This window comes from Pezoporus wallicus, unplaced genomic scaffold (genome assembly GCF_028554395.1).
Source record: "Pezoporus wallicus isolate ANWC-B61680 ecotype Strahan unplaced genomic scaffold, APGP_CSIRO_Pwel_v1 contig_8723, whole genome shotgun sequence".
Taxonomy (NCBI): Eukaryota; Metazoa; Chordata; class Aves; order Psittaciformes; family Psittacidae; genus Pezoporus; species Pezoporus wallicus.
In genome coordinates this window covers 426864-453591 of record NW_026635404.1, presented here as the reverse complement: position 1 = coordinate 453591, position 26728 = coordinate 426864, and the positions used below count along the sequence as shown (strand labels likewise).

The following is a 26728-nucleotide window of genomic DNA, read 5'->3' as shown; positions in this document are numbered from 1 at the left end:
TCTCCCAGAGACAAGTCTGACCTGTTTCCAAGGAAGGCTCCAAGGTAAGTGCATGGATTTTGTGAGCTTAAAGAAAGAGGACAAAGCCCTTGCAATTCCCTGTTCCATTTCTTCTGCCTCTGGCAGCCATTCCCATGAGGGAGTGCCCATGCAAACAAAACTTTTTATTATCATTTTAATGCATGTCTGATCTTCAGCCCATGATTTGTCTCTGGAATCCCATGCAGCAATAAGAAACAGTTGCCATTCCTATTTTACAGAGTTGGCCAGTTTCCAAGATACAAACCTTCTCCAAAGGTAATACCTTAAATAATGCATTCCTAGACTGCAGGAATATTATACAGAAAGTTATAAAGCTGCATGAGTTATTTTCATAAATCTGCTTATTTCTGCTGACTTTAGTATAGGCAAGACTGTTGAAAATAGGGAAGATCTGAAAAGTGAAGTAATTTTGAATTTTGAGCACATAAGGTAATACTTTTAACAAGAAAGTACTCTGTTGAAGATGCATCATTCATAATTAAGGAACAGAACAAACATGGATTTCCTCTGGCTGTAGATTCCTTTACATGAAGACTTCAAATCTGGGCAGAATTCATAAAATTTCAAAAATGTAGTAAATATTCTAAAGAATTTCTGTTTATCATTCCAAGGCCTGTGTGGTTTAGACAACTAAGTCTTACTCATTGGTGGGACTAGGATAATTTTCAGTTCAAATCAAAGTGGATTTCAGTGGTTGCTTCCAAGAGAGTTTCTGGGAGAGTAGCTAGCACTTCCCTAGCCTAAGAGCAGGAAGTTTTCTCACTTATATGGATTATATTATTTTTGACATTGATCCATAACCTTATTTTCCCCACAAGACATTTGTTGCACCTTCGCTAAAGTGCAGACATGGCCTCCGGAGATGCTGAGATGGCTGTCTTCGGGGAGGCAGCTCCTTATCTCCGGAAGTCAGAGAAGGAGAGAATTGCTGCCCAGAACAAGCCTTTCGATGCCAAAACATCAGTCTTTGTGGCCCACCCTAAAGAATCCTTTGTGAAAGGGACAGTCCAGAGCAAAGAAGGAGGGAATGTCACTGTCAAGACAGAAGGTGGAGAAGTGAGTAAGAAAAGGCTGAAAGACACCATTTGATTCTGACTCTTGGCTCTTAGCTGACATACGTAGATCTTTTGCTTCCTTTGTAGACCCTGACTGTGAAGGAAGACCAAGTCTTTCCCATGAACCCTCCGAAGTATGATAAAATCGAGGACATGGCCATGATGACCCACCTCCATGAACCCGCTGTGCTGTACAACCTCAAAGAGCGTTACGCAGCCTGGATGATCTATGTAAGTACCAGCAGCAGTCTTTCTCTGGGTAGCTGGGAGGAACTGCTCTACCAGGCTAAGTGGAAGCCAACGCACTGTCTCCCTTCCCCACAGACCTACTCGGGTCTCTTCTGTGTCACCGTCAACCCCTACAAGTGGCTGCCGGTGTACAACCCGGAGGTGGTGTTGGCCTACCGAGGCAAGAAGCGCCAGGAGGCCCCTCCACACATCTTCTCCATCTCCGACAATGCCTATCAGTTCATGCTGACTGGTGAGTGCTTGATTTCTTTTGAATATCTCATGCAATGATGTATCTGTAGAGGGAAATTCTCTGAAAATATGATGCAACACTTAAAATACAGTGTGTGTGATAAGAATGGAAGATTAATGAACTTAATTGTAATGGTCTGTTTGAACTGAGTGTCTGTGTTTCCATTAGAGTCAATAAAGACTTGGACCTAATGAAAACAATCTAGAAGGAGGAAATTCATTGGAAAGAAGTCACCTATTTTATGGTGTAGAATTTACTGACTGTAAGGGGGTCATACCTAAGTGCATAAGTTTATGTATAATAATCACTAAACTAATGTCAGCTGTAGTCTACGAAGTACAATAACGTCACACCTATCCTATAAGTGATGTGTATACATTCAATTCAAATTTACAAGTATCAGTGCTAACAAGTAAAACAGTATCTCTGCATTGAACAGGTACATAAGCTTAATAAGATTAGTATGCAAATGGAATTAATGATGGAAAAGATGACCGGGTGGTCTAAAGTATTTGCAGCCCTTAATGATCTATGTAACTCCTACACTGATCTATGCAACTGTAAATCAGTTGTACCTTATAGTCAAAAGTAAACTTCAGAAAAAAATGCCAAGGAAAAAATAAAGCTTTTATGATTTATACTGAACAGCTTAAAAAAAAAAAAAAATCGCCTTCCCTTTATTCCTTCTGCCTCTTATTTTCTCTTATGTGTGTAGTGAAACCAAAGTTGTGCAGGATTTTAGACCTTCTATTCTTGATATTTTGTTACGAAATAGGAAATAGATTCAGAAAAAAAAGGAAAATTTAATCTTCTCTATGTATGATCTTGGAAATACAGAATTTCTGTATATATAGGGGTAAAAAAAAATCCGTAAGATCACTCAGGAAAGTTTTGGTTTCAGAAGAATTCACATGCTGTTAGAGCCCAACCTCAATAATTTTGTTTTTATACTTACAGTATAAGAGTGAAATAGGTAGCCTGATAAGTCAATATCTTGAAAGGCAGAAAGCTCCAAAAGCTGTTCTGAAGTGATGTCCTAATTGATCCAGTGGATAACATCTGAAGTAGGTGGGAGTATCAAAAGTATCCATTAGAATTACCAGGGCTTTTCACTGTCTTTTGTTCCTGCATTCTCTGGAAGTTTTACCTTGTATTTTTCTCCTAGTTTCTGAGCTATTTGTTGTTCATGATCACTAGGAAGAGTTTTCTTATCTCTGTCTTTTCACAGATCGTGAGAACCAGTCGATCCTGATCACGTATGTATGCTGCTCTGATCCCTGTGGGGCTGCCCGGTGCCAGGGACCTCCTGCCTAACCACATGCTTTCTGCTTCTCTTTGGTTGCACAGTGGAGAATCCGGAGCAGGGAAGACTGTGAACACAAAGCGTGTCATCCAGTACTTTGCAACAATTGCAGCGGGTGGTGACAGGAAGAAGGATGCTCACTCAGGCAAAATGCAGGTGAGTCAAGAACAACAGATTGAACATTTGGCATGTAACTGTTGTGTCAATGAAACACTATAACTGAATAACTATCATTCTGCAGGGAACGCTTGAAGATCAAATCATCAGCGCCAACCCACTGCTGGAGGCCTTTGGGAATGCCAAGACTGTGAGGAATGACAACTCCTCACGCTTCGTAAGTTGTTGCTTTGGACGAAATCCCTTCTCATTATAACAGTAGTGATGGGCTAGTGGTATTCTCACATAAGGAGATGAGGTTAAATGCATTTTGGCTGAAATGTTGCTGCTTCTTCTTAACAGGGCAAATTCATCAGAATCCATTTTGGTGCCACAGGCAAACTGGCTTCTGCTGACATTGAAACTTGTAAGATGCTCTCCTGGCCTGATCCCTTTCCTTCCTAAAATCCCACATCTGTGTGCCTTCCTGTGACTGAATCTTTCTCCCTTCCTTGCCAGATCTGCTGGAGAAGTCCAGAGTCACTTTCCAGCTCAAGGCAGAAAGAAGCTATCATATATTCTATCAGGTCACCTCTAACAAGAAGCCGGAGCTAATTGGTAGGAAGATCAGTAACATTTTGAAGGAATTTCAATGAGCAACTGTCATCTGGGAAGCTAAAGTAAGCCCAATTTTCCTCTTTTATTGCTTTCAGATATGCTCCTCATTACCACCAACCCTTATGATTTCCACTTCGTGAGTCAAGGTGAAATCACTGTTCCTAGCATTAATGACCAGGAGGAGCTTATGGCTACAGATGTAAGTAACTTACCAAACAGGTCATGTAGTGGATATGAGTCCTGGTACTCATACATTTATTTACTGTTTCTGTTGCCAGAGTGCCATTGACATACTCGGCTTCACTGCCGATGAGAAGACAGCCATCTACAAGCTGACAGGGGCTGTCATGCACTATGGCAATCTGAAGTTCAAGCAAAGGCAGCGTGAGGAGCAGGCAGAGCCAGAAGGCACAGAAGGTATCAGCAGATTCAGCAAACTCTCCAAAAGGATTCTTTGTCATCAAATGAAGGACTTTAGGCAAATTTCAGGCTTTAAGTATGGAAATCTGTAAACTAAAAAAAAAAAAATTGTTTAGTGGCTAGATATCTGTTAAGACATGTATCTCATTCAATGATACCTGTAACTTTATTCTGTTACTACTTAATAATGATCTGGTGTACCCTGCCAGGAAGCGAGGAAGCATGGATGTCAATTCCTGTAACATTATTATAGTCATAAGTATTTTTATTAAGATTAGAATTTTATTATTAACATTATTACTAACAATATTAACACACTAATATTATTAATCACAGTTTATTTGGAATACACCTTGTAATCTGCTGTATAGTGGAATAACTGTTGTAAAGAATCTGCTGTATAGTGCTGTGAAGTGTCTCAGTTGTTACAGAGTAAGAGACTATGCTCCTATGCACCCTCACCCAATAGGGGGAGCTTTGATTTGAGATGTGTATTTGATTAGTCTCTGCCACAGCAGTAAGTACAATCCATACCTCCAGCTCTGAGCAATGATCCTCTTGGTATAAGACTAAAAAGAAAGTGTGAAGTCCCATAGTCACGCCTGAAAAAGAATGAATGCAATGAGTTCTCTTGGAGGACATTTGTGCAAACCGAAGCTCAGGAGGTGTTGCAGACTCTGTATCCTGAAGCCACAGAGAAATTAACTTTGTTACTTGGCTCAGGTACTTTTGTGCAGCTCTGTAACAGTGAACATTTCCTGTTGCTTTTGAGACAGTCCCTCAAGTACAAAATTTTAGGAATTGCCAGTATTTATTTCTGTCTCTTTTCTGGTATTTAGTGGCTGACAAAGCTGCCTACCTGATGGGTCTGAACTCAGCTGACCTGCTGAAGGCCCTTTGCTACCCCCGAGTCAAAGTTGGGAATGAATATGTGACCAAGGGTCAAACCGTGCAGCAGGTAAGAAAAATGTGGTAACCTGAAACATGCTTTGATGGTTCCTGTTGATTCTCCTCTATTGTGTATGGTTATATACAACTCCAAACCTTTCTCCTTGCTGTAGGTGAACAATGCAGTTGGTGCCCTGGCAAAAGCTGTCTATGAGAGGATGTTCTTGTGGATGGTTGTTCGTATCAACCAACAGCTGGATACAAAGCAACCCAGACAGTACTTCATTGGTGTCCTGGACATTGCTGGCTTTGAGATCTTTGATGTAAGGAAAATAATTGTTCCAGCATTTTCATTGATATTACAATTGAGAATAAAGGAAATTTTGAGATACCTTTTTAGTAGCAATTAGTATCTTCCTACACTTATTTGCAGGGCTTTCAGAATCTCATTTTTAACCCCCCCCCCCCCCCAAATCATAATAGAAAACTAGTCTCCTAACCTCCTCTCTTTTCTAAATGCAAAGACTATCCTAGAGAGATAACATAGGAAAACTACAAAGGAAGAAGCCTTGTATTTAAAGTATGACCCATGGTGAATTAGGATTACACAAGAAATCACCTGGCTACTATTACTAACACTTAAAAACTCTGCATGTTTTGTTGTTTTTTTTTGATGTCTGGCAGTTCAACAGCTTTGAGCAGCTGTGCATCAATTTCACCAATGAAAAACTGCAACAGTTCTTCAACCACCACATGTTTGTGCTGGAGCAAGAGGAGTACAAGAAGGAAGGAATTGAATGGACATTCATTGACTTTGGGATGGATCTGGCTGCCTGCATTGAGCTCATTGAGAAGGTATCCTTCCTGTTCAAGTCTATAATATGTTGGATCTTCCACACTTGCCAAGAGACATATTGAAGAAGCATGTGAGAATATTCTAGCTTTTTCAAATCTGTACTGTGTGAAAATGGTGACAGGGTGGAAATGTTTTCGGAGATGATACTCAGATATTAAGATTCTGGTGAGAGCATTAATTTCCAGATTACAAATTGAAGTTGTATAAAAGACTGCCATGTTCTGTAAGTACCTATCAGTACAGAGGTTTTATGGAGAGGACTGTATTTCACAATGATGTATTTGCAATTTTTTCATTGGCAAAGGCATTTACATAAATCTGAATGAAATGCAACACTGAAAAAAGTAGAGACTTGGTTAACTTTCTTCAACTTAGTGTTGTAAAACACATGAGAACAGCTTTCTCTTCTGACTCCAGAAACTTTCCAATCTTTCTCCTTTCTAATTTCTTTCTCCTTCTTGTTGTAATTTCTTCCAGCCCATGGGCATCTTCTCCATCCTGGAAGAGGAGTGCATGTTCCCCAAGGCAACTGACACCTCTTTCAAGAACAAGCTCTATGACCAGCACCTGGGCAAGTCCAGCAACTTCCAGAAGCCAAAGCCTGCCAAAGGCAAGGTTGAGGCCCATTTCTCTCTGGTGCACTATGCTGGCACAGTGGACTACAACATCACTGGCTGGCTTGAGAAGAACAAAGACCCTCTGAATGAAACTGTCATTGGGTTGTACCAGAAGTCATCTCTGAAGACACTGTCCTTACTTTTTGCCAATTATGGTGGAGCAGATGCAGGTCAGCTTTGTGAAAATTGTACTATCAGTGTAGGACAATGTTGAAACAGAATTAAAACAGTGAACCCTGAACTGCTTTTTTTCTTTTCTTCCATTTACAGAGGCTGGTGGTGGTGGCAAGAAGGGTGGCAAGAAGAAGGGTTCTTCTTTCCAGACTGTCTCAGCACTTTTCCGGGTACAGTAATGCATTATTTCTCTCTTTGTAATATGAAGGAAGGAGGGGATGTAATATTAAATTTTATAGGGAATAAGGTAATATTTTGTATTGCTGTAACAGTGGTAAAATGCCACATCAGGTTTTTCAGGATCTATTTTATATTGCTAACGTGTCATGTTCAAAAACAAGCATTCAGTCTTCAAAGATTATAAAAAATGAAATAATTTCATTTGGTTTTTGTTTGGAGAGGATATTATTCAGATCTTTATATTTGGGTTAGACTAGAACTATAATTTTAGCATTCCAGCATTTCGGTGAGGTTGATATGTTAGGGAATTGGAAATCCCCCTACAAACATTCTCCAAGGAGGTATTCTTCTTACCTGAAAAATAAACAACCTACTTTTTAAACTCAAGAAGATCACCTTTAAAAAACCTAAAAGTTAATTACACTGTGGGAAAATGTGAAATCGTTTATGCTCCTACTGGATGAGTAGTAGTATTTCAGTCTTTAAAAATGATGTTCAGTATCTTCAAATAATAGAAATATTTGATTTCTGGGGCTTTATCTATGTTCTGAAACACAGCTAATATTGAGATGTTGTAAAGTTATTAGCATGGGTTTGATGCATCAAATGCTGGACATAGGCCACTCACATTACTAATTGGTCCCTCTAGGAGAACTTAAACAAGCTGATGACCAACCTACGGAGCACTCATCCTCATTTTGTGCGTTGCATCATCCCAAATGAAACAAAAACACCTGGTAAGATGCTCAAGCAGAAAGAGAACTTGCTCTGATACAGCCATTCCCCTCTGCACTGGAAATTGGTGTTCATTTACGGTCTGTATTGCTAGGTGCCATGGAGCATGAACTGGTACTTCACCAGCTGCGCTGTAATGGTGTGCTGGAAGGCATCAGGATTTGCAGGAAAGGTTTCCCCAGCAGAGTGCTCTATGCTGATTTCAAACAGAGGTAAGAGCGCTGCGCTTCTCGGCATCGTTAAAAGTAACTCTGGTTCATTCATATGGCTTCATTCAGGCTGCACTCTGTTGTCAACAGTTACAGATAAATATGGGTTGCTGGGGTTCAGTAACTAGAGTGTGTTGGGTAGGAAAGAATACCCTTTACTTCTCCCTTCTCCTTTGACAGATACAAGGTGCTTAATGCCAGTGCAATCCCAGAGGGACAGTTCATTGACAGCAAGAAGGCTTCTGAGAAGCTTCTTGCATCAATTGATGTGGACCATACCCAGTACAAATTTGGTCACACCAAGGTACAAACCTTTCTTGAGTCATTCATTACATCTCTGTGCTCTGCTCTACTTGCCAGTGATGTGCAGCAACATTCCCTTTCTCAAGGTGTTCTTCAAAGCTGGGCTGCTGGGACTCCTGGAGGAGATGAGGGATGAGAAGCTGGCACAGCTCATCACCCGCACACAAGCTGTGTGCAGGGGCTACCTGAGTAGAGTGGCATACCAGAGAATGGTGGAGAGAAGGTAGACATTTCTCATCTTCAGTTAAACTCACTGTAGTTGAAGGAAAGTGTTAACACTCGTTCTACTGAAAATATTCAATGTACATTTTTATTATTCTTCAGGGAGTCCATCTATTCTATCCAGTACAATATTCGTGCATTCATGAATGTGAAGCACTGGTCCTGGATGAAGCTGTTCTTCAAGATCAAGCCCTTGCTGAAGAGTGCAGAATCTGAGAAGGAGATGGCCACTATGAAGGAAGAATTTCAGAAAACCAAGGAAGAGCTTGCAAAGTCTGAGACAAAGAGAAAGGAACTGGAAGAGAAAATGGTCAAACTGACGCAGGAAAAAAATGATCTGCAGCTCCAAGTGCAGGCTGTGAGTTTGTAACCATTAATTTATCACTCAGAAAAAGGGTTATGCATTCAGACTGTTAGTTACAAAGCAGAAGGTCAGACTATAGAAGACCAAAAGTCAAATATTTGGTGAATTATCTATCATGTGTGCGTGAAGTTGGGGAAACAAGTGTCTGGCAGTGGCATTGTGAGCACTCTGACAGCCAGTAAAAAGAAGCAGAGAGCTCAAAGGGGAAGTCAGTGGTCTTGCCTTCAGAGGAACGAGGCAGATTCAGCTAGCCAACATGAAATACTCAGAACAGAGTTTTGCCTGGACCCCCAACTCTGTCTGAGCTTGTGATTCCTTCAGGGGCTATCTCCATCTCACCAGGATGTAGAACAATGTTAATTTTGGAGTGTAAATGCGAGCCAGAGTTGAAGTGGTACTTGTAAATTCAGGTGCCGAAAAAGCCATCCACCCTGTGCCTAATAACTAACAGTTAATCATTCATTCAGTGATTGGGAAAGAAAGCTTCAATTTTCTCTTTAGTCTATGTATATATAGACACAGAATTTCTGTTTCTGTGAAACACTCACAACCATTTTTCTTCCCTTAGTTGTTATATACACAAGAGCTCTGTATGCTTTAAACTTAACTGGTATGAATCAAGGTTATAAATGGAATTTATACTGAAATAGAAGTTTTCGTTTTTCGTCAGCATTGTAGTTTTTTTCATTTCTAATCTGGATTTTCTATGGTATTTCCAATATAAACAAAATCCTGTGGTGGTAAAATATTAATATTTAATATTGAGAGGCTGGCTAAAAATGTATTTTTATTAAAGAACATTCTTTTCCTCTACAAGCTGCCTTTCTGTTATGTACTTGTGTTGGGGTCCCCAGTCTGGGTGGCACAATTTAAAACAGGTTAGACTGAAGTTTTTTTAGCTATAAGTACAGTGAGAGTGCATTAGGACAGCATCTCCTCTTCTGCTCTCCTGTTCTCTGCCAACTGATTGCAGAGACGCAGCCTATATGTTGTAACACAAAAAAAAAGAAAGGAGTGAAGAAAATCAATCAGCTCAGTGTTAACAAAGCCAGTTATCTGGGGGGGATGTTCTACTGAAGTAGCTTGTTAACTGCAACAGTTCTAAGGAATCAAACAGTAAACAACATGACAATATGGAGAGACTGGCTCTTGGTGAAGTGGCATAGCCAGTATTATTTTAGCTCAAAAGTGAGGAGTTGAAAACAATCATGGATTGCTTTTAGTTGAAAGGAATATTCTTTTAGTAAAGATACTTCATAGCCAGACCCCTCAATTTTAAATATTAATAATTTTACCACCACAGTCCTATGACCCTTGTAGGCACACAGCACTTCACAAATAAAATATTGCTTTAAATATACACAAAAGTATTTGATATTCAAATGTCACTTTACAAATTCATCTTAAAGTACACATTAAATTTCTTAAATTACCAACTAAAATCAGAACACTGTACTTAATTACCTGTTTATTTGAAAATTGCTATAGAAAAGGGAAAATTTTTGTTACTTGTTTGCCTTAGTACATCCCATTGGACTTTCTTATAAGATTTGTGTTTCACGTTCATTTGGGACAAAACAAATTCATTATACCAAAAGCCCACCAAAGAGTAAGATGATGTGGTGATCTGCTGAAAGCCACATATGCCACTCCAGACACAGTATGAAAGGATGACACACACCTGACTGACAAAAGTGAGAGCCACTTGCACAAGCAGCAATCATAATACATGTAGAGACAGCAAACTTTTTTCCATTGAATTACTATTGATACTACCAGAGCCTTTACTCCCAGCATAATAAAGGGTTCAGAAGGATTGAGTTACAAAAACATATTTAATACTACATTTGTGAAGAGAAATGTCTTCAAACACTTTCCCCTTTATGTAAATGAGAATTTCTCACACCTACTGCATTAGTGAGTCATTTTTAGGAGAGAAAAAAAGTTTCTGAAACAAAATTGTTTCCAACTGAGAAGCATTCTAGAAGCAAGCAAAAAACAAGTTTAAAGTTGTTTGAGGAGACGTCAACTTCAGGTCACATTTTAACACACATTAAAAAGTTCAGAAAACAAACCAAGAACACATGTGTCTCCCCACCAGGAAGCAGATAGTTTGGCTGATGCTGAGGAAAGATGTGACCAGCTCATCAAAAACAAAATCCAGTTGGAAGCAAAAGTTAAAGAGGTGACTGAAAGGGCTGAGGAAGAGGAGGAAATAAATGCTGAGCTGACAGCCAAGAAGCGGAAACTAGAGGATGAATGCTCAGAATTGAAGAAAGATATTGATGACCTTGAGTTAACACTGGCCAAGGTTGAAAAGGAAAAACATGCCACTGAAAACAAGGTATGAGGCAGAAGATGTCACTGTCACTCCAGAAAAGACATTTTGTTATACAAGATTAACTTGCTCCCTTCTTCTCAAAGGTGAAAAACCTCACAGAAGAAATGGCAGGCCTGGACGAGACCATCGCCAAGCTGACAAAAGAGAAGAAGGCCTTCCAGGAGGCCCATCAGCAGACACTGGATGACCTGCAGGCAGAAGAGGACAAAGTCAATACACTCACCAAAGCTAAAATCAAGCTGGAGCAGCAAGTGGACGATGTAAGCACACAAGCACACAGTAAGAACAGAACAGGTAGGGAGTTAGAACTGTCTGGTTCATTGGTGGTCTTGTTCATTTTAGCTTGAAGGGTCCCTGGAGCAAGAGAAAAAACTGCGCATGGACCTTGAGAGAGCCAAGAGGAAACTTGAAGGGGACCTGAAGCTGGCCCAAGACAGCATCATGGATTTGGAAAATGATAAGCAGCAGCTGGATGAGAAACTGAAGAAGTAAGTGTGGTGTGGAGCATGCGAGTGCTGAGCTGCTGTGCTTTTTTTTTTTCTTTCAGCTCTAACACGGTTTTCTTTGCCCAAAGGAAAGACTTTGAAATCAGCCAGATCCAGAGTAGAATTGAGGACGAGCAAACCCTGGCCATGCAATTACAGAAGAAGATCAAGGAGCTGCAGGTAAGTCTCTGTTCTTTCTGCTCTGTCATGGTTTAAGCCCAGCCAGTAACCCACAACCACACAGCTGCTCACTTACTTCCCCCCTTTTTCTCCTCCCTATTCCTGAAGGGATGGGGGTGGAGAATCAAAAGAATGTAAATCCCATGGGTTGAGATAGGAACAGTCCAGTAACTAAGGTATAACACAAAACCACTACTGCTGCCACCAGTAATAGTAACGATGAGAAAAATAACAAGGAGAGAGAATACAATTGCTCAGCACTCACCAACCAATACTCAGCCCAACCCAAGTAGCAATCTAGGCCTTCCAGGTAACTCCCTCAGTTTATATACTGGGCATGACGTGCCATGGTATGGAATACCCCTTTGGCTAGTTTGGGGCAGGTGTCCTGCCTCTGCTTCCTCCCAGCTTCCCGTGCCCCTCCTCACTGGCAGAGCATGAGACTGAAAAAGTCCTTGACTGGAGTAAATGTTACTTAGCAACAACTAAAAACATCAGTGTTATCAGCATTGTTCTCAGGCTAAAGCTGAAAATGCATCACTGCAGGAGGAGAAAAATAACTGTTACAGCTGAACCCAGGACACCCTTCCACACCCATCCTCAGGTCAGGTAGGAGGAGGCCATGGGTGTGAAGGGTCCCTGATGTTCCCCAGGCTCGTATTGAGGAACTGGAGGAGGAAATTGAGGCAGAGCGAACCTCTCGGGCAAAAGCAGAGAAGCATCGGTCTGACCTCTCGAGGGAGCTGGAGGAGGTCAGCGAGCGCCTGGAAGAAGCAGGAGGGGCTACAGCATCTCAGGTTGAGATGAACAAAAAGCGTGAGGCCGAGTTCCAGAAGATGCGTCGTGACCTCGAAGAGGCCACGCTGCAGCACGAAGCCACAGCGGCTGCCCTGCGCAAGAAGCACGCGGACAGCACCGCTGAGCTTGGGGAGCAGATCGACAACCTGCAGCGAGTGAAGCAGAAGCTGGAGAAGGAGAAGAGTGAGTTGAAGATGGAGATCGATGACTTGTCCAGTAACATGCAGTCTGTCTCCAAGGCCAAGGTACAGAGCATCTGTCAGGTTACTGCTCTATGGTACATGACCTGATAGATTTTGAAACTTCTGATTACATTTTTCTTTCACACATAGTTGTGTTGTTTTCATCATGAGAACAGATTCGGGAACTTATTGATGGTCATTTTTCATTAAATGCATTTGACTTACAGGCAAACCTGGAGAAGACATGTCGCACTCTAGAAGACCAGCTAAGTGAGATTAAGTCAAAAGAAGAAGAGCATCAACGCATGATCAATGACCTCAATAGTCAAAGAGCTCGCCTTCAGACAGAAGCAGGTAACACCCCTCCCTCTCCCTGGAATGGGAGAACCTGTAATTGATGATGACAAGAAAAATGGTGTTTTACTCAAATTGGTGTATATTTTGTAAGCTGGTATATGTGCTTTGAAGACATATAGGTTTAGAATTGCTTTTGAAGTTACAGTCTCCCTGTAATATTTGTCAGGTGAATATTCACGCAAGATAGAAGAAAAAGATGGTTTGATATCTCAGCTATCCCGAAGCAAACAGGCATTTACTCAACAGATCGAGGAACTAAAGCGACATTTAGATGAAGAAGTAAAGGTAGGAAACATGTTTATATTTCCTGTACGGGGATTGACTTTGGATTCAGATTTCATTTTCTTTCTGGGTATTTCCTACACTCACATAAAATCAGAATATCTTAACCATGTGTTTTTAATATGGAAGCTTTCAAACTAGACTAACAATATTGCCACTTCCGTCTCACATGTGAGAAGAAAAGTTGAGGGTAGTATCACCTCTAATCTGGCTACTGAGACAGGAAAGGACAACATTAGGTCTTTATTCATATTGCAAATGACATAAAACAGGTTGAGATATGTCTAAAAAACCTTGCTTCTTATTTTGCTTTTGTAATGGAAGCTGAAACTTTAGGACATATCTAAAAGGATTCAGCAATTCCCAGCCTTAAAATTGTAATTTACATTTTGCCCATAATCTCTCCTGAGGTAACATTCTAGATTCTGATGAATGAAGCAATAAGAAGATTCTTAGAACATGGAATAGTGTACCTGTCTTCCTCAGACTTTAAGTGTCAGGTCCAAAAAATTTTCAAAAGTGTTCTCTAGGTTGCCATTTTATTATCTCACAAGAAATTAGTTCTCTTAATTGCACTGTCTCTCTACTCAGGCCAAGAACGCGCTGGCCCACGCCTTGCAGTCCGCTCGCCACGACTGTGACTTGCTCCGGGAACAGTATGAGGAGGAGCAGGATGCCAAGGGGGAGCTGCAGCGTGCCCTGTCCAAGGCCAACAGCGAAGTGGCCCAGTGGAGAACCAAATACGAGACGGATGCTATTCAGCGCACGGAGGAGCTGGAGGAGGCAAAGTATGTTGTGGAAGGATGTGAAGAACCCAATGGGGGGATGAAAATATAAAGAAAACATTGGAAAGAAACACACCAAGATGTTCTGAGGAATAAGTCACAGATTTGCCTTGGGGAAGGGTGACATAGAGTACGAATCTTTATCCTGTAGAAGGCCTAGTGTTTCAGTAAAGGCAAAGGATAAGAAAAGCATATATGAAGCCCTTCCTTCTGTTTGACGGCAGATTGCAAAATAATTAAGTAAGTTCTTGTGAAAAGCACACTAGTTTCTTTGTGCTAAGTAAGGAACTTTTCTCAGGAAGAAGCTGGCACAGCGCCTGCAGGATGCAGAGGAACATGTTGAAGTTGTCAATGCCAAATGTGCCTCCCTGGAAAAGACAAAGCAGAGGCTGCAGAATGAAGTGGAGGACCTGATGATTGACGTGGAGAGATCAAATGCTGCCTGTGCAGCTCTGGATAAGAAGCAGAAGAACTTTGACAAGGTCTTTCAGGCTCCAGACTGGGGTCTCTTGGACAGAGCATCCTGTCCTGATTGTCACATCCATACTGACACCCCCTTTCTCTTCAGATCCTGGCAGAATGGAAGCAGAAGTATGAGGAAACACAGGCTGAGCTGGAATCCTCCCAGAAGGAGGCCCGCTCTCTTAGCACGGAGCTGTTTAAGATGAAGAATGCCTATGAGGAGTCCTTGGACCACCTGGAAACGCTGAAGCGCGAGAACAAGAACTTGCAGCGTAAGTGCCTGTCCCTCTGCTCCTGGCAGGGCTTTCTCAGCACCCACCAGTACCCACCGCTTCACATGGGTCTGTGCCTGCACGTGGGCAAAGGTGCCTGTCACGTTGGTGTGTGAGGGCCCTTCCCATTCTGCTCTGTGCCTGACCATGCCATTGGTCCTTGTTCCCACAGAGGAGATTTCTGACCTCACGGAGCAGATTGCCGAGGGAGGGAAAGCGATTCATGAGCTGGAGAAAGTCAAGAAGCAGATTGAGCAGGAGAAATCTGAGCTCCAAGCCTCACTGGAGGAAGCTGAGGTACACACAGAGCTAATAATTGTGTCCAGCTTGAACGTATGGTAACAGTTATTTGCAGAGATGGCAGGAAAGCAAGGCTACAAGTGAGGCTTGCTTACTTCACTTTTTAAAGCGCTTCATAAAAGAGTACTTAGAAAAGAAGCAGTAGTTTAAGTCACTATTCCTGCTGACTTCTCCAGGCCTCCCTAGAACATGAAGAGGGAAAGATCCTGCACCTCCAACTTGAGCTCAACCAGGTCAAAGCTGAGATTGACAGGAAGGTAGCAGAGAAAGATGAAGAAATTGACCAGCTGAAGAGAAACCACCTCAGAATTGTGGAGTCCTTGCAGAGCAGCCTGGATGCTGAGATCAGGAGCAGGAATGAAGCCCTGCGTCTGAAGAAGAAGATGGAGGGAGATCTGAATGAAATGGAGATCCAGCTCAGCCATGCCAACCGAGTGGCTGCTGAGTCACAAAAGCACCTGAGAAACACACAGGCAGCACTCAAGGTCTGTTCATCAAAGCTACAGGAGGAGATATGACATCTCTGACACTTTTGAGACCCAAGCTTGCACTGCCACCTTGTCATTTCTGTTGCCTCTTTTACAGGATACCCAGATTCAATTGGATGATGCTCTGAGGACACAGGAGGACCTGAAGGAGCAGGTGGCCATGGTGGAGCGCAGAGCAAACTTGTTGCAGGCTGAAATTGAGGAGCTACGGGCAGCTTTGGAGCAAACAGAACGGTCCAGGAAAATAGCTGAGCAGGAGCTTCTGGATGCCACTGAACGTGTGCAGCTCCTCCATACCCAGGTCAGGGCATGGTGCAAAACCAGTTGTGTTGACACTCGCCAAACACAGAATGCTGCTATATACCAGAGGATAGGGAATACTGGAATGAGCTGTCTACTGCTGTCCACAAGGAGAGGCATGCCCAATGCCCATCATTTAAGGCCACCACTGGCATTTTGTAAACAACCATTTTTACAAAGGTTTTGAGTTGCAGGGCTTGAAGAGTAAAGACTTGGCTGCTGCTGTGGGTTTGGCGTTGCAGACCTCAGATTACAAGTCTTGCCATATCTCTTTGCACAGAACACCAGTTTGATCAACACCAAGAAGAAGCTAGAAACAGACATTGCCCAAATTCAGGGTGAGATGGAAGATACCATCCAGGAAGCCCGCAATGCTGAAGAGAAAGCCAAGAAGGCCATCACAGATGTGAGTTGGGGGCTCTTTCATTGCTGATGGTGGATGTATTCTCCCCAAAAATGTCTCCAGCCCCAAAATGGCTTTGACCCTTTGCACTCCTCAGGCGGCCATGATGGCAGAAGAGCTGAAGAAGGAGCAGGACACCAGCGCCCACCTGGAGAGGATGAAGAAGAACCTGGACCAGACGGTGAAGGACCTGCAGCTCCGTCTGGATGAGGCTGAGCAGCTGGCACTGAAGGGAGGCAAGAAGCAAATCCAGAAGCTGGAGGCCAGAGTGCGTAGGGCTGGTGTTTGTGCAAGAGTGAGCATGTGCCTTGGAGAGATAGCAGGGAAGCTCCAAAGATGGGCTTGTGATTGCAGGTGCGGGAGCTGGAAGGGGAGGTTGATGCTGAGCAGAAGCGCAGCGCTGAAGCCGTGAAGGGTGTGCGCAAGTATGAGAGGAGGGTGAAGGAGCTGACCTACCAGGTAAGGCAGGTGGTGTCCTTCGGCTCACACACACTCTCTCTGACAAGGGTAATTGCTAACACGTGTGGGGAAAGCAATTCACTCTCCTGCTTTTCAACTCTTTTAGTCTGAGGAAGACCGGAAGAATATTCTGAGGCTGCAGGATCTGGTGGACAAGCTGCAAGCGAAGGTGAAATCCTACAAGAGACAAGCTGAAGAGGCTGTAAGTATTGTGTGTGGTGGTAACTGACATCTCTTTCTGAGGAGGAACACAAATATAAGAAATGAATATGTGTTTTTTTTTGGAAACCATAGGGTCTGCAAGTGCATGGAAAGAAATGTCAGTCATCACAGAATAGTTTAGTGTATGCCTACAAGAAATTCCTCCTTGTAAAGCTTGTAAGGAGTGGTTACCTATGAGAAATTTAATTACTCTAGGAACACAATCCTGAGTATGGTTGACATACTTTTGGTTACTCTTTTGGTCACTCTCCTGTCAGGGATGAACTAAAGTGATGTCCTACAATCTTTTGTACAAGACAACAGACTGGGAGATGCAGCTCACGACCATCCTCTCAACTGATAAATTTTTGCAGGTTCTTTCCTGCATTGCCCAGTATAGACAGGTTTTGTTGTTTTATGATAAGCGAATGATTTGTGAGAGGGACATGACTGTGTTCTGATTCATCTCCTCTAAGTTCTTCACCTTATTTCAAAGGGTGCAGACCTAGAACACTGAGCCAGAACAGGAGACAGACATGTTTAGCTCATCTGATGAGCTGGAAATAAGTTTTTATTTTTTCTGCAAAGCAACTATCTTCATAAGACAAAGCAATGATATCTGTGACTGGAAACAATATCTAGAAGAGGAGGGTTGATTGTGCATGATACTGTATCAGTTTGGAAGAAGAAACAGGCTGCTACCTGACAGTGCTGTCACAGCAGGCATGGAGAAAGAATGAGAAGCTACACTTACCTAGTGGGGAGTAGCAGGAGGGAGCAGATACTTTCTCTCAGAGGATGATATAAACTCCCCTCTGGGGAGTATACATGTTGTTTTCTGGTGCTGGTGCTCTTTCTTAGCCCTAAAGTTTGAGTGCGGAGAGTAACAAACTGCAGCCCAAACAGATTTTCTTGGCAGCTAAAATCAGAAACTGCTGTGCTGTCCACCCTACTTTGCATTCCAGAAGACAGAACTGGGACAATTCAAAAGCTGTTTTGGTTGGTTTGGGTGAAATAATTTAAGCAAGGGAGGATGAGGAAGTCTGTGTAAGGCTTACGTGTAAGCAGTGTGGATGGGGAATGGAGATTTGTGCCTTCCCTCAGCAAAGACCTCAGCCACAACGCTGAGGTGCAGGAGAGAAATCCCTGCCCTGGGCTCCTCACCACCAACTCCCTCTCCCCGCACAGGAGGAGCTGTCCAATGTCAACCTCTCCAAGTTCCGCAAGATCCAGCACGAGCTGGAGGAAGCCGAGGAGCGGGCTGACATTGCAGAGTCCCAGGTCAACAAGCTCCGAGTGAAGACCCGGGAGGTGTTTCACATCAAGAAGATAGGAGAGGAAGAGTGAGGCTGTCATGAGGCAGCAAAGTGACCTGGAGGCTGCACAAAATGTGAACCTCTTGGTCACTTTCTTCTTCAATGAGTCTTTGTACCCACCCTAATGTCTAGAGAATAAAGACCGTAGTTTCCTCTGCATGCACGCTATAAATGGTGCCACCTTTGGTTTTGTTTCTTTTTTTCTGATCAAGCTTAGGATACTGCATTGCAGAACAAGTTATCTCACTTTTCCTGGCTTGGGGAAGGGAGAAGCTAATGAAAACTCTGCATTAAGAACTCACAAACCTGGATGTTGTCCATTCCTGTGGAGGCTACTGGTAGTCTAGCCTGTTCCATCTCCACTAACTCCTTGCCCTGCTCCTGCTTTCACGTACCCGTCATGCCTCTCCCATTGTCCTTTCATCACAGCTTACTTCCCATGTGAGAGGCGAAAGAGGCTGGTCCCTTTCCTTTTTCCTTTCCCTGCTATTGTCTGTGATCCTGGCAGTCACAAACCCTAAATATCAGTTCCAGTGCAGTGCACAATGAACAACCAACATTTCCTTGGCAGACAGGATTTTTGGCACACAGGGCACTGTCAGGGAACACTGATAGTGCCTCTAAGTTGTGTCGCTCTCTTACCTGAAGATCCTCTCAGCTGCTTCCACCCCTGCTCCTGGGGGAAAGACTGTCCCTTCAGGCACTGCATGGCACCAGCAGCCTCCTCAACACATCACCTCTATTCCTTCCTCACATCCCGTACCTTGCTTCTGGCCTTCCTACTGGCTAAAGAGACAGTATATTATGGAGAAAGGAAGGAGGAAATTGTTAAATACTTTTTCCTTCATTCAGACCATGGCCTGAACAGCACAGGCACAGTGGGCATGTGCAGCTGTGGTTTCTCGTGCACTCTATCAGCCATCTCAACTCGATTATTCTGATGCATTAAGCCTCGCCTCTAGTTTGGGTGAAGGACACACGCACGATATCAAGTTATGTTGTAGACAAGCCCACCAAATGTCTGCCTAAGATGATGTGCTCATAGAACCCACAGTTCTCTGCTTCCAAATAACTTCTGTCCCTTCTTTTCAGGGAGACCACCCTGCCTTGGAGGATTTTCTGAGGAGCCTCTCAGCCTGCAGGGCTGTGTCTACAGAGCATCAACCACAGGTTACCAGTAACTGAGGGCTGTTTAGTTAATTTGGAAATCCTTTTGGCCATATCAACTTACAAATTTGCATCCAGTGCTGCAACTCTGCCTGTCTGAAGCATTCACTGCCAGGCACCCCAGGTGACTCCAGGCTGCAGGAGCTCTTGATGCAGACCAGTGTGGAGGGAATGAGAAGCACTTTAACAGCAACTGAGGAGTGAAGTGCAGCTGGCACTAAAATGAAAGAAGAAGCAGCTCAGGAGCAGAGGTCAGGGTACGTAGTGATGTTGAGAACTTCTGACAGTCCACATCTTTTCACCCCTTCTGCAACCATACAAAGTACTAGTGTTCAGAGCAGAGGTGGGTCCTTCATGAGGCATTATAGCCTAGCAGGGCCACAAGGATGGGAGTGGGGCTGGTGATGTGTGCTGAAGGGACGCAAGTCATGCAGAAAATGATTGTGCCCAAGCCTGAGGGAGGTAGCTGCTGAATGCCTTCCACCTTAATTCACCTACAGTGTTTTCAAGGTAGAGCTTGCCAGTAAATCCTTGGGGTTATCCTTAGGGCTGACACTACCTGCTTGGCCTAAGTCAGTGCCAGCGGTTTGGTCTCCAAATAGGTGCTTACAGTGCTGGGAAGTTGTAACTGACAGCTTCACAGCTGTACATCTATGACACAATATGCAAAGGGCTTTCACCTTCCTATCTCCCAAGTGCAGCTACATCAGCACATCAGCTGTCAAAAGGAAGTCCAGCCTGCTTCCATTATCACTATTGAGTATTGGAGAGCAGATCCTGTGTCAGTGCTGTCACTGACATAGAGAGAAATAGGAAATGGTTCTTTAGGAGCAGATCTCAGTTTTTAAACAGAAGGACCTTGAGAAAGCCTCCCAGGACCTTTGCAGAGACTCCAGACTAGTTGCCCCTTCTCATGACACTGCACATTTCCCCATGGGTCCCTCGCAGACGCCCAACGTTGTTCACCAGTCCTCAACCCCTGTAGCCTTTCTCTTGCCTGGCAGAGTGCATTGGTCTGTGTCCGCAGCCAGGGTCTCTCGTGGGAGCCTTGCCTGCTAAGCCCACCTATGAGCTAACTGCGCCTATCTCTAGCCCCACCTGCAGGCATCTCCAAAATGTGATGCCTGGAGATAGCTTCTCTGATGGCTTATACAAAAGCACTGTCACAAAGAACGTTGATGGGAAAGGACAGGCAAGGCACTGAAGAAGCAGCAGTATGACTCTGTCTCTTTTGATCTAACATAGCCTCTCTCAGACTCCGTTTTGAAAAGTCAACTGTTTCTTCACTTGCATGCAGTTACACAGCCTCTGGTTTTGTGTAGCTTTCATGGATGTGGTTGAAAATGAAGCAGGCAGCCGTGTGCCCTAAGCTCAGGGACAGATACACATCTTCAGGCAGGACTTGCCATAAGCATGGGCAGTGCTGATGGGTTAAGGCTTGGCCTTGTATCCCCAGCAAATTCCCAGCTCCCTCCTGGACCCCTCCTCCTGAGCCAGGAGGACCAGCCCATCATGTGTGTCCCTTGAACCTCAGTGTCAGGAGCTCAGAATAGCCCTGCTCTCACAAGACTCCTGCACAGGGTCATGCCTGTTTGTGGAGATGATCCGTTTCCACTAATAGCGCTCCAAGACATTCCTTGGCGGGTAGGTTGCCTTCTATATCTCAGCACAACGTGCTGCCATGCAGGAGCTGGACAACTGTGGTGTGTCCTAAGGTGGCAGATGCTATTCTTACCCCAGGGAGACTTGCTCGGGCACAGCTCCTTCCTGAGCTGAAAGGTTAAAAACATGCTCTCCCATGGGGAGCACAGCAGCTGCCCAGGTACTTCCAGCAGTCAGCTCACTTTGGGGTGGATGGGGGCATCCTTCTCTTGCAAACAAAAAATTAAATAGGTGGGCTGAGCTGTAGCTCTGAACATGGAGGATTTTATAGCTGCCTCCCTTTGAGGCCCTGTCTGGGTGAGTATGAAGACGTTTGTGCTGTACACCAGAGATCCCTCAAGGGCCACTGGAGCATCAGGGCTGCAGAAGCAGCCCTGGCCAGACCGGTGGCCGCCACAGGGTGGTTATGGAGACCCAGCTCTGCCTGCAGCCTGCCTCCACAAGCCCTTGGGAGAGCTCGGTAGAGCCGGAGTCACTGCCTGATGCGGTCACCAGCAGCAATCAGGCTGAGGAAATGGAGGCCCAGAGACATCAGCTGGGCCGGAGGCTGTGCCTTTCGCCTCAGCACTTGCACTGCGGCTCAGAGGACACGGCCCCTCCAGCTTTATTCTCAGCTTGGTCTTGTCACCTGGCACTGAAGGGACAGACAAGTGCTTTTAGGGATCCTTGGCAGAAACACGGTGGCTTCATTCCCACAGCACCGGCGGCAGGACTGCAGCAGCTCCTGTCAGTCCCACGGAGCCCAGCCGGGCCCGAGGCCCCATTGCCAGGGGGTGGCACCATGGAGCCGCCGAGGTGGAGCCTCCTCTGTGGGTGCGTGGTCGCTGCAGGCCGGCAGTCAGGCAGGCGGCTTAAACCCCAGCCTGCTGGGTCAGGCAGTGTCGTGTGCTCTCCACTGGGACAGGACAAAGACAGCTGGAATGGGCCCTGGAACTGCTAGGAACATAGTTCTGAGCGAAAAGACCCTGAGCTGACAGGAGCAGCCACAGGTCAGTGTGAAGGGGCTCGTTTGCACTGGGCGCTCCCCTGAGTACCTCATAGGTACTTAGAAGCGTGTGGCTATCAAAAGGACAACATGAGGAACGGCCCTGTCAACTCCACCACGCACCTGGTAGAGCAGCTTAAGGACAGCGACTGCAGCATCTGCTGTGACAGCCGTGATCTGCCTGTCTGAGCCTCACAGTGTGGGTACAAGGAGAGGCCCAGAGTTCTGGATCACCCTTGCTCATCTTCGGATGACTATGAGATCCAGCCTCCACAGATGAGGACCTACTAGGCAATTAGGTCAGCAAGGGTGACAGGGAAAGCTTTTTGCAGCCTAAAGTGTAGACAAGCCATTCCTGTAGCCTACCTTTGTGCTATCTCAAAACACACAAGTAATCACAACTTTCTTCCTTGCTTAGTGTATGTGAAAATGACACTGTGACCCAAGGTAAGCTCCCCTAGACCTTCAATGTTTAAACAGGGAAGCAGGGTAGGACTACAGTGGGAAGAAGAAATCCTGCCACTCATCTGCTTCTCCTGTCCTGAGGATTCCTCTTGTAGCAGAAGCCTGGGGCTGGGATGAGAGCAATCCTCTTTCCCCTAGAAGGACCAACTCCCTGGGAGAGAGGTCTCCTGTGACAGGCACGGTAAGTCACTAACACACAGTTGAAATACAGGCTGTCTTCCTTAGTGAGTAGAGTGGCAGGATAGGTAATCAGTGGGGCAGAACAGCATGTGCTGAGGATTTGGCATCTGGACTAAATGGCCTTTGGGGGGAAAGAGTGGCAGTGACAAGGAGTGAATGCCAGTTGGAGATGGATGCTCATCAGATGTGCTCTTGGAGGCAGACTGGGGAGCGATTTGCTTCAATAGCATTTTCCTGTTTGAAACTAAGCACTTACGACTCCCCATGTAATTAATGGTGATTGCACCATGGCATGCATGTGTGGTCCTCAGGTGAGGCAGGGGGTGGGTGACACCTACCTCAAAGATATATCCCTGCCCCAAAGGGGATGGTCCAGTTTGGGTGTCTCTGTGCAGCTGAGGCTGCAGTTACAGAAATGCTCTCCAGTTGCACTGCCTTAAAACCTTCTCCTTCCTCTTGTTGACAGGGGTGAAGTCTTTACTTCTACCCTGCTATGTGGCAGGGAGTTAGCAATGACTGCAGGAGGAGAAGGCTTTGGAAGGCCAAGTACTTGACTTATTTAGGTAAGCTGTGCTTCATGCCCCTGACTCTGTGGATTGCCTCTCAAGGAGGAGCTTGTGGCAAGAATGTGAGATTTCCTTCATGATACAAGTACTGAGATGGTAACAGGGTGTCCCAGCATGAGCCTGCCAGAGACCTGGACCCTCAGGGCCAAGAGTCTTTGGGATAAAATACACAATACCAGGTAAAGAACACTTGGGCATCCTGTCCCAGGATTTCTGTTGGCTTTTAAAGAAGGGGTATTCAGTGCTACACTTGAGAACCACAACATACAGCTGCAAACTTCAGCAGCCATTTTAACCACACCACGATTACCATGACTGCCTGCTGCGGTTACCTCATATGGTTGTTATGTGAAAGTTTGTGAAGGGCCTGAGAGTCTATAGGAGAGGGGCATCTTGGCACTTCTTCAGGGAGAAATGGCACCAGAATCAGAAGTAGCTATGGGAAATTGGAGAAATTTTCTCAGATTTTCAGAAGGAAATATATGAAGAGAAACAAGGTACTTTGGGGAAGATGCAGACAATGCATGGTTTATGGCTGTTGAGCTAAGAAGGAAAGGAAGTGGGGATTGTAACATAATAGACGTTAACTGGGGAAAAAGAAGATATTTTGATAGTTTTGAATGCTTCTAGGCAAGTTTCTGGTCTGTACTGGTATTTGGATGTATTGTTGAAGATCTAGAAAGTGTCTATAGTGGGAAACAATTCAAATTTCAATGGGTTTGTTTGGTGATTATGTGACTAGGAAAAACACTACCTTTTTTGTGGAAAATATATTTTGAACAAAGTAAGATAATGAAAATATTTAGTGTAAATTAGAAATACTTTAAATATATTATTTGCCTTACTCGAAAGGTATAATATTCTTTAGGATTTCAAACTTATATCACTGTTATAAGGTGTTTTATTGTGCAGGGATTTTTTTTCATCCTTGCAACTTGCTGCACTTCAATCTGAACTAATGACCTCAGTCAAGTTGTGCTCTTTCTAAAGCCACCTGTAAATAGATTATTCTAGCCCTACATCTTGTTCTGTGCTTGAATTACAGTGCAGTTTTATTGAGGATGTGGTATATTATGTTATTAGAAGGCATTTAGAACACTAGTGAAAAATGGAAGTTTTCTTTTTCTTGACTTGTGATTATCTTCTATATGTGGACCTCTCAGAGAAAAGTTTAAAATAAATGTAGATAATGGGCTCAAATAGAGCTTGTGGCCCATATAGTCAGTAGGGGACTGACAGCAAATATCTGGAGCACAAAAGCAGTGTTCTAGTAATAGTAGCACAAATGATTGAAGATATTTCCCATGAGACACTGTTTGTCAATAAAGTAAAGCTCCCCATCACACTCCAAGCAAAGAGGAGGATATCACCTAGCGCCTCAGCTTTGCTACTCAGGGTTCATGACAGTGCTCTTGCACCTTCCACAGAATAGGTATGTCCCCAGCCCCACCATGCCAGCAGCACAGCCCCAACACCAGCCCAGTACTGCTGGGAGACATACAGTTCAACACACATGAAAGCTTTGGAAGCCCAAGGACGTAAAGTTCAAGTTTAGCTAACATGTGAATCAGACAGCACTGTGGGATCATGGGATGGCTCTGCTTTGAGAGCTTACAAGGCACCTTGCTTCAGGAATTTATGGCCAACTGAAGGGATTTGTCAAGGAACTGAAGAGACTGATCTGTGCTGCCAAAAATGGCAGTGACCAGAAGAAGTGGTTGTTACACGTTTAACAACATATAATAGTCTAATAGCCTATTAGTCATATAATAGTCTAATATTAGAAAAGGGTAATTTTGTGTGAATACCAGTGTGTATCCTGTCCTCCAGTGCAAGGTGTTATCCTATTATTCTCCAAATGGAAAGCAAGTTTTGAGAATCCTCTTTTTTTCAGTGTAAATAATGAATATGGGAATTACCAATAGAAGACATCTCACATGTTATCAATACTACAAACTCTTCCTTCACTTGAGAATGCCTTGTGTAATCTAAATAGTTTTAATGTTCAGAAGACTTTCTTGTTTTATCACAAAAGTGGGCAAAAAGTTTGGATGTAATTGTAACATCTGCTTATAGCAACAAAAAGCTAGTTGTGAAAATTTAAACAAATGTATCTCCATAGTATAGCCTCTCCCTGCTTTTCTCACAGGTGTACTGTCAACAGGGAAATAAGCCAATTCATCAAGTTTCTGGTAATTTTAGTTTGTATTGCTGTCCTTATTTCTTCTCCTTTCATGTCATTCTCCAACTCCTTTTGCCTTTTCCTTCCCCTTCCATGCCCCACTCACCTGTTCTGTAACTGAAGCTGTTCAGCTGCTTTGTCATGTGATGGAAAGGGCATCCTAAATGTCACCTCCTCGGCCAGGACCTACTGCTCACATATCTTCTCTGACATTTGCTGTGGAGATAGGAGGAATTTGAGTAACCATAGAAATCTCATGCACACTCAAGAGCTGCTCCTCTTAAGATCTCCAAGAACTATGTGTTAACTGTCTTCAGCTGATTTTGCCCTCCCTCTTCATTCTTCTTTGCATGACTGTTGCTTTTATTCAGTGGGCAGCTACTTAAGTTTCATCAGAACAAAGTAAAGATATTCCTGGGTTTAAAAACTATTGTTGAAACTTCTGAAGTAGGAGTCACTTCTTTTTTCCCTGCTGTGAGGACAAATAACTGTATGAAGCATTGCAGAAATTAGTCTCCAAACAAAGTAGCAGGATCAGAAGATAGCAAAGGCCATATAAGTCCATTCACAATTAGCCTGAGGTACAAGGATGTTCTGAACAGCAACAGACACAAAGGTTAACTCACTTGTGCTTTGTCTTTGCAGTAGCCAAATCAATAACTGTCCCAACCTTCCTTACCTATTACCAGGTTAGTGTTCTATTTCTTAGGCTTATCACTGGCTTTTCCCCAGAAATAACTTCAAACTTATTTCCTACTCCATCTTTTTTAACATTGCTCATCTGGAATAATAGCTCAGATCCCTGAAAGACATGTCTTAACATATACAATTTCCCAAACTAGGTATGATATGACAGGAACAGAGAAAGCACTCACCATATTCCCTTTAATTCAAGCTCTAGTTCAAGATGTCCCTGCTCATTGCAGGGGGGTTGGACTGGATGGCCTTTGAAGGTCCCTTCAAACCCAAACTATTCTATGTTTCTATGATTCCAATTCAGAGCAACAACTACCTTTCAGTAGAATAAAAAGAACTTTGTGAAAATTGTCCTTACCATCTCCAGGATCCAGAGCCTAGCCACATCTTAGCAGAAGTGTCAGAATGAAAAGCTTTGAGCCACGGAATTAGTGTTCTGGCATTTCTCCTTGTCTTAAGCCAGCATTCCCGAGAGGTCTTATTTTACCCAGGGATCTTCAGTATGAGTCAACACATTCCTTATCAGTCTGTTTATTAAGGATCCACAGGCACAAAGGTGCCTCTTGGCATGTTTTATAAATATTAACAGCATAGCTGAGATCAGCGTTTGCAAGCTGCAAATACCATCAGGAATCTTCTTCAAGATTAGTT

At 43.9% G+C, this 26728-nt stretch overlaps 1 protein-coding gene and 2 long non-coding RNA genes across 4 annotated transcripts in view; 1 reads left to right on the top strand and 2 right to left on the bottom strand.

Moving 5' to 3' along the window:
* Positions 1 to 3974, bottom strand: part of LOC130606721 (uncharacterized) — a 41235-nt gene extending 37261 nt beyond the window's left edge. For both annotated transcript variants that reach the window (XR_008974039.1, XR_008974040.1), the window contains exon 1: positions 3859 to 3974. This is a non-coding gene — a long non-coding RNA (uncharacterized LOC130606721). The remainder of the gene's footprint in view (positions 1 to 3858) is intronic.
* On the top strand, positions 877 to 18329 carry LOC130606642 (myosin heavy chain, skeletal muscle, adult-like). The gene is made up of 38 exons (XM_057423161.1): positions 877 to 1098; positions 1185 to 1328; positions 1422 to 1578; positions 2807 to 2834; positions 2926 to 3037; positions 3123 to 3215; positions 3341 to 3404; positions 3497 to 3595; positions 3691 to 3794; positions 3874 to 4012; positions 4855 to 4973; positions 5077 to 5226; positions 5588 to 5758; positions 6237 to 6546; positions 6647 to 6720; positions 7380 to 7467; positions 7560 to 7677; positions 7855 to 7978; positions 8064 to 8200; positions 8302 to 8557; positions 10665 to 10907; positions 10988 to 11164; positions 11247 to 11392; positions 11479 to 11569; positions 12223 to 12612; positions 12777 to 12903; positions 13073 to 13191; positions 13780 to 13976; positions 14272 to 14455; positions 14542 to 14707; positions 14880 to 15004; positions 15184 to 15492; positions 15593 to 15796; positions 16076 to 16201; positions 16296 to 16466; positions 16553 to 16657; positions 16764 to 16859; positions 18047 to 18329. Exons 1-38 carry the CDS (start codon positions 892 to 894, stop codon positions 18203 to 18205), a joined length of 5829 nt encoding a protein of 1942 aa, XP_057279144.1. The 5' UTR covers positions 877 to 891; the 3' UTR covers positions 18206 to 18329.
* Positions 4017 to 26728, bottom strand: LOC130606713 (uncharacterized). The gene is made up of 4 exons (XR_008974038.1): positions 26436 to 26728; positions 25488 to 25597; positions 19406 to 19558; positions 4017 to 4108 (listed from the first exon to the last, which is right to left on the bottom strand). It is a non-coding gene; the product is annotated as an uncharacterized LOC130606713 (long non-coding RNA).

Excerpts from the sequence above, each read along its gene's own strand:
- LOC130606642 (XM_057423161.1), top strand. The coding sequence starts at position 892 with ATGGCCTCCGGAGATGCTGAGATGGCTGTCTTCGGGGAGGCAGCTCCT. Across the intron at positions 6,547-6,646 it reads TTATGGTGGAGCAGATGCAG|AGGCTGGTGGTGGTGGCAAG; the intron begins GTCAGCTTTGTG and ends TTCCATTTACAG. Across the intron at positions 6,721-7,379 it reads CTGTCTCAGCACTTTTCCGG|GAGAACTTAAACAAGCTGAT; the intron begins GTACAGTAATGC and ends TGGTCCCTCTAG.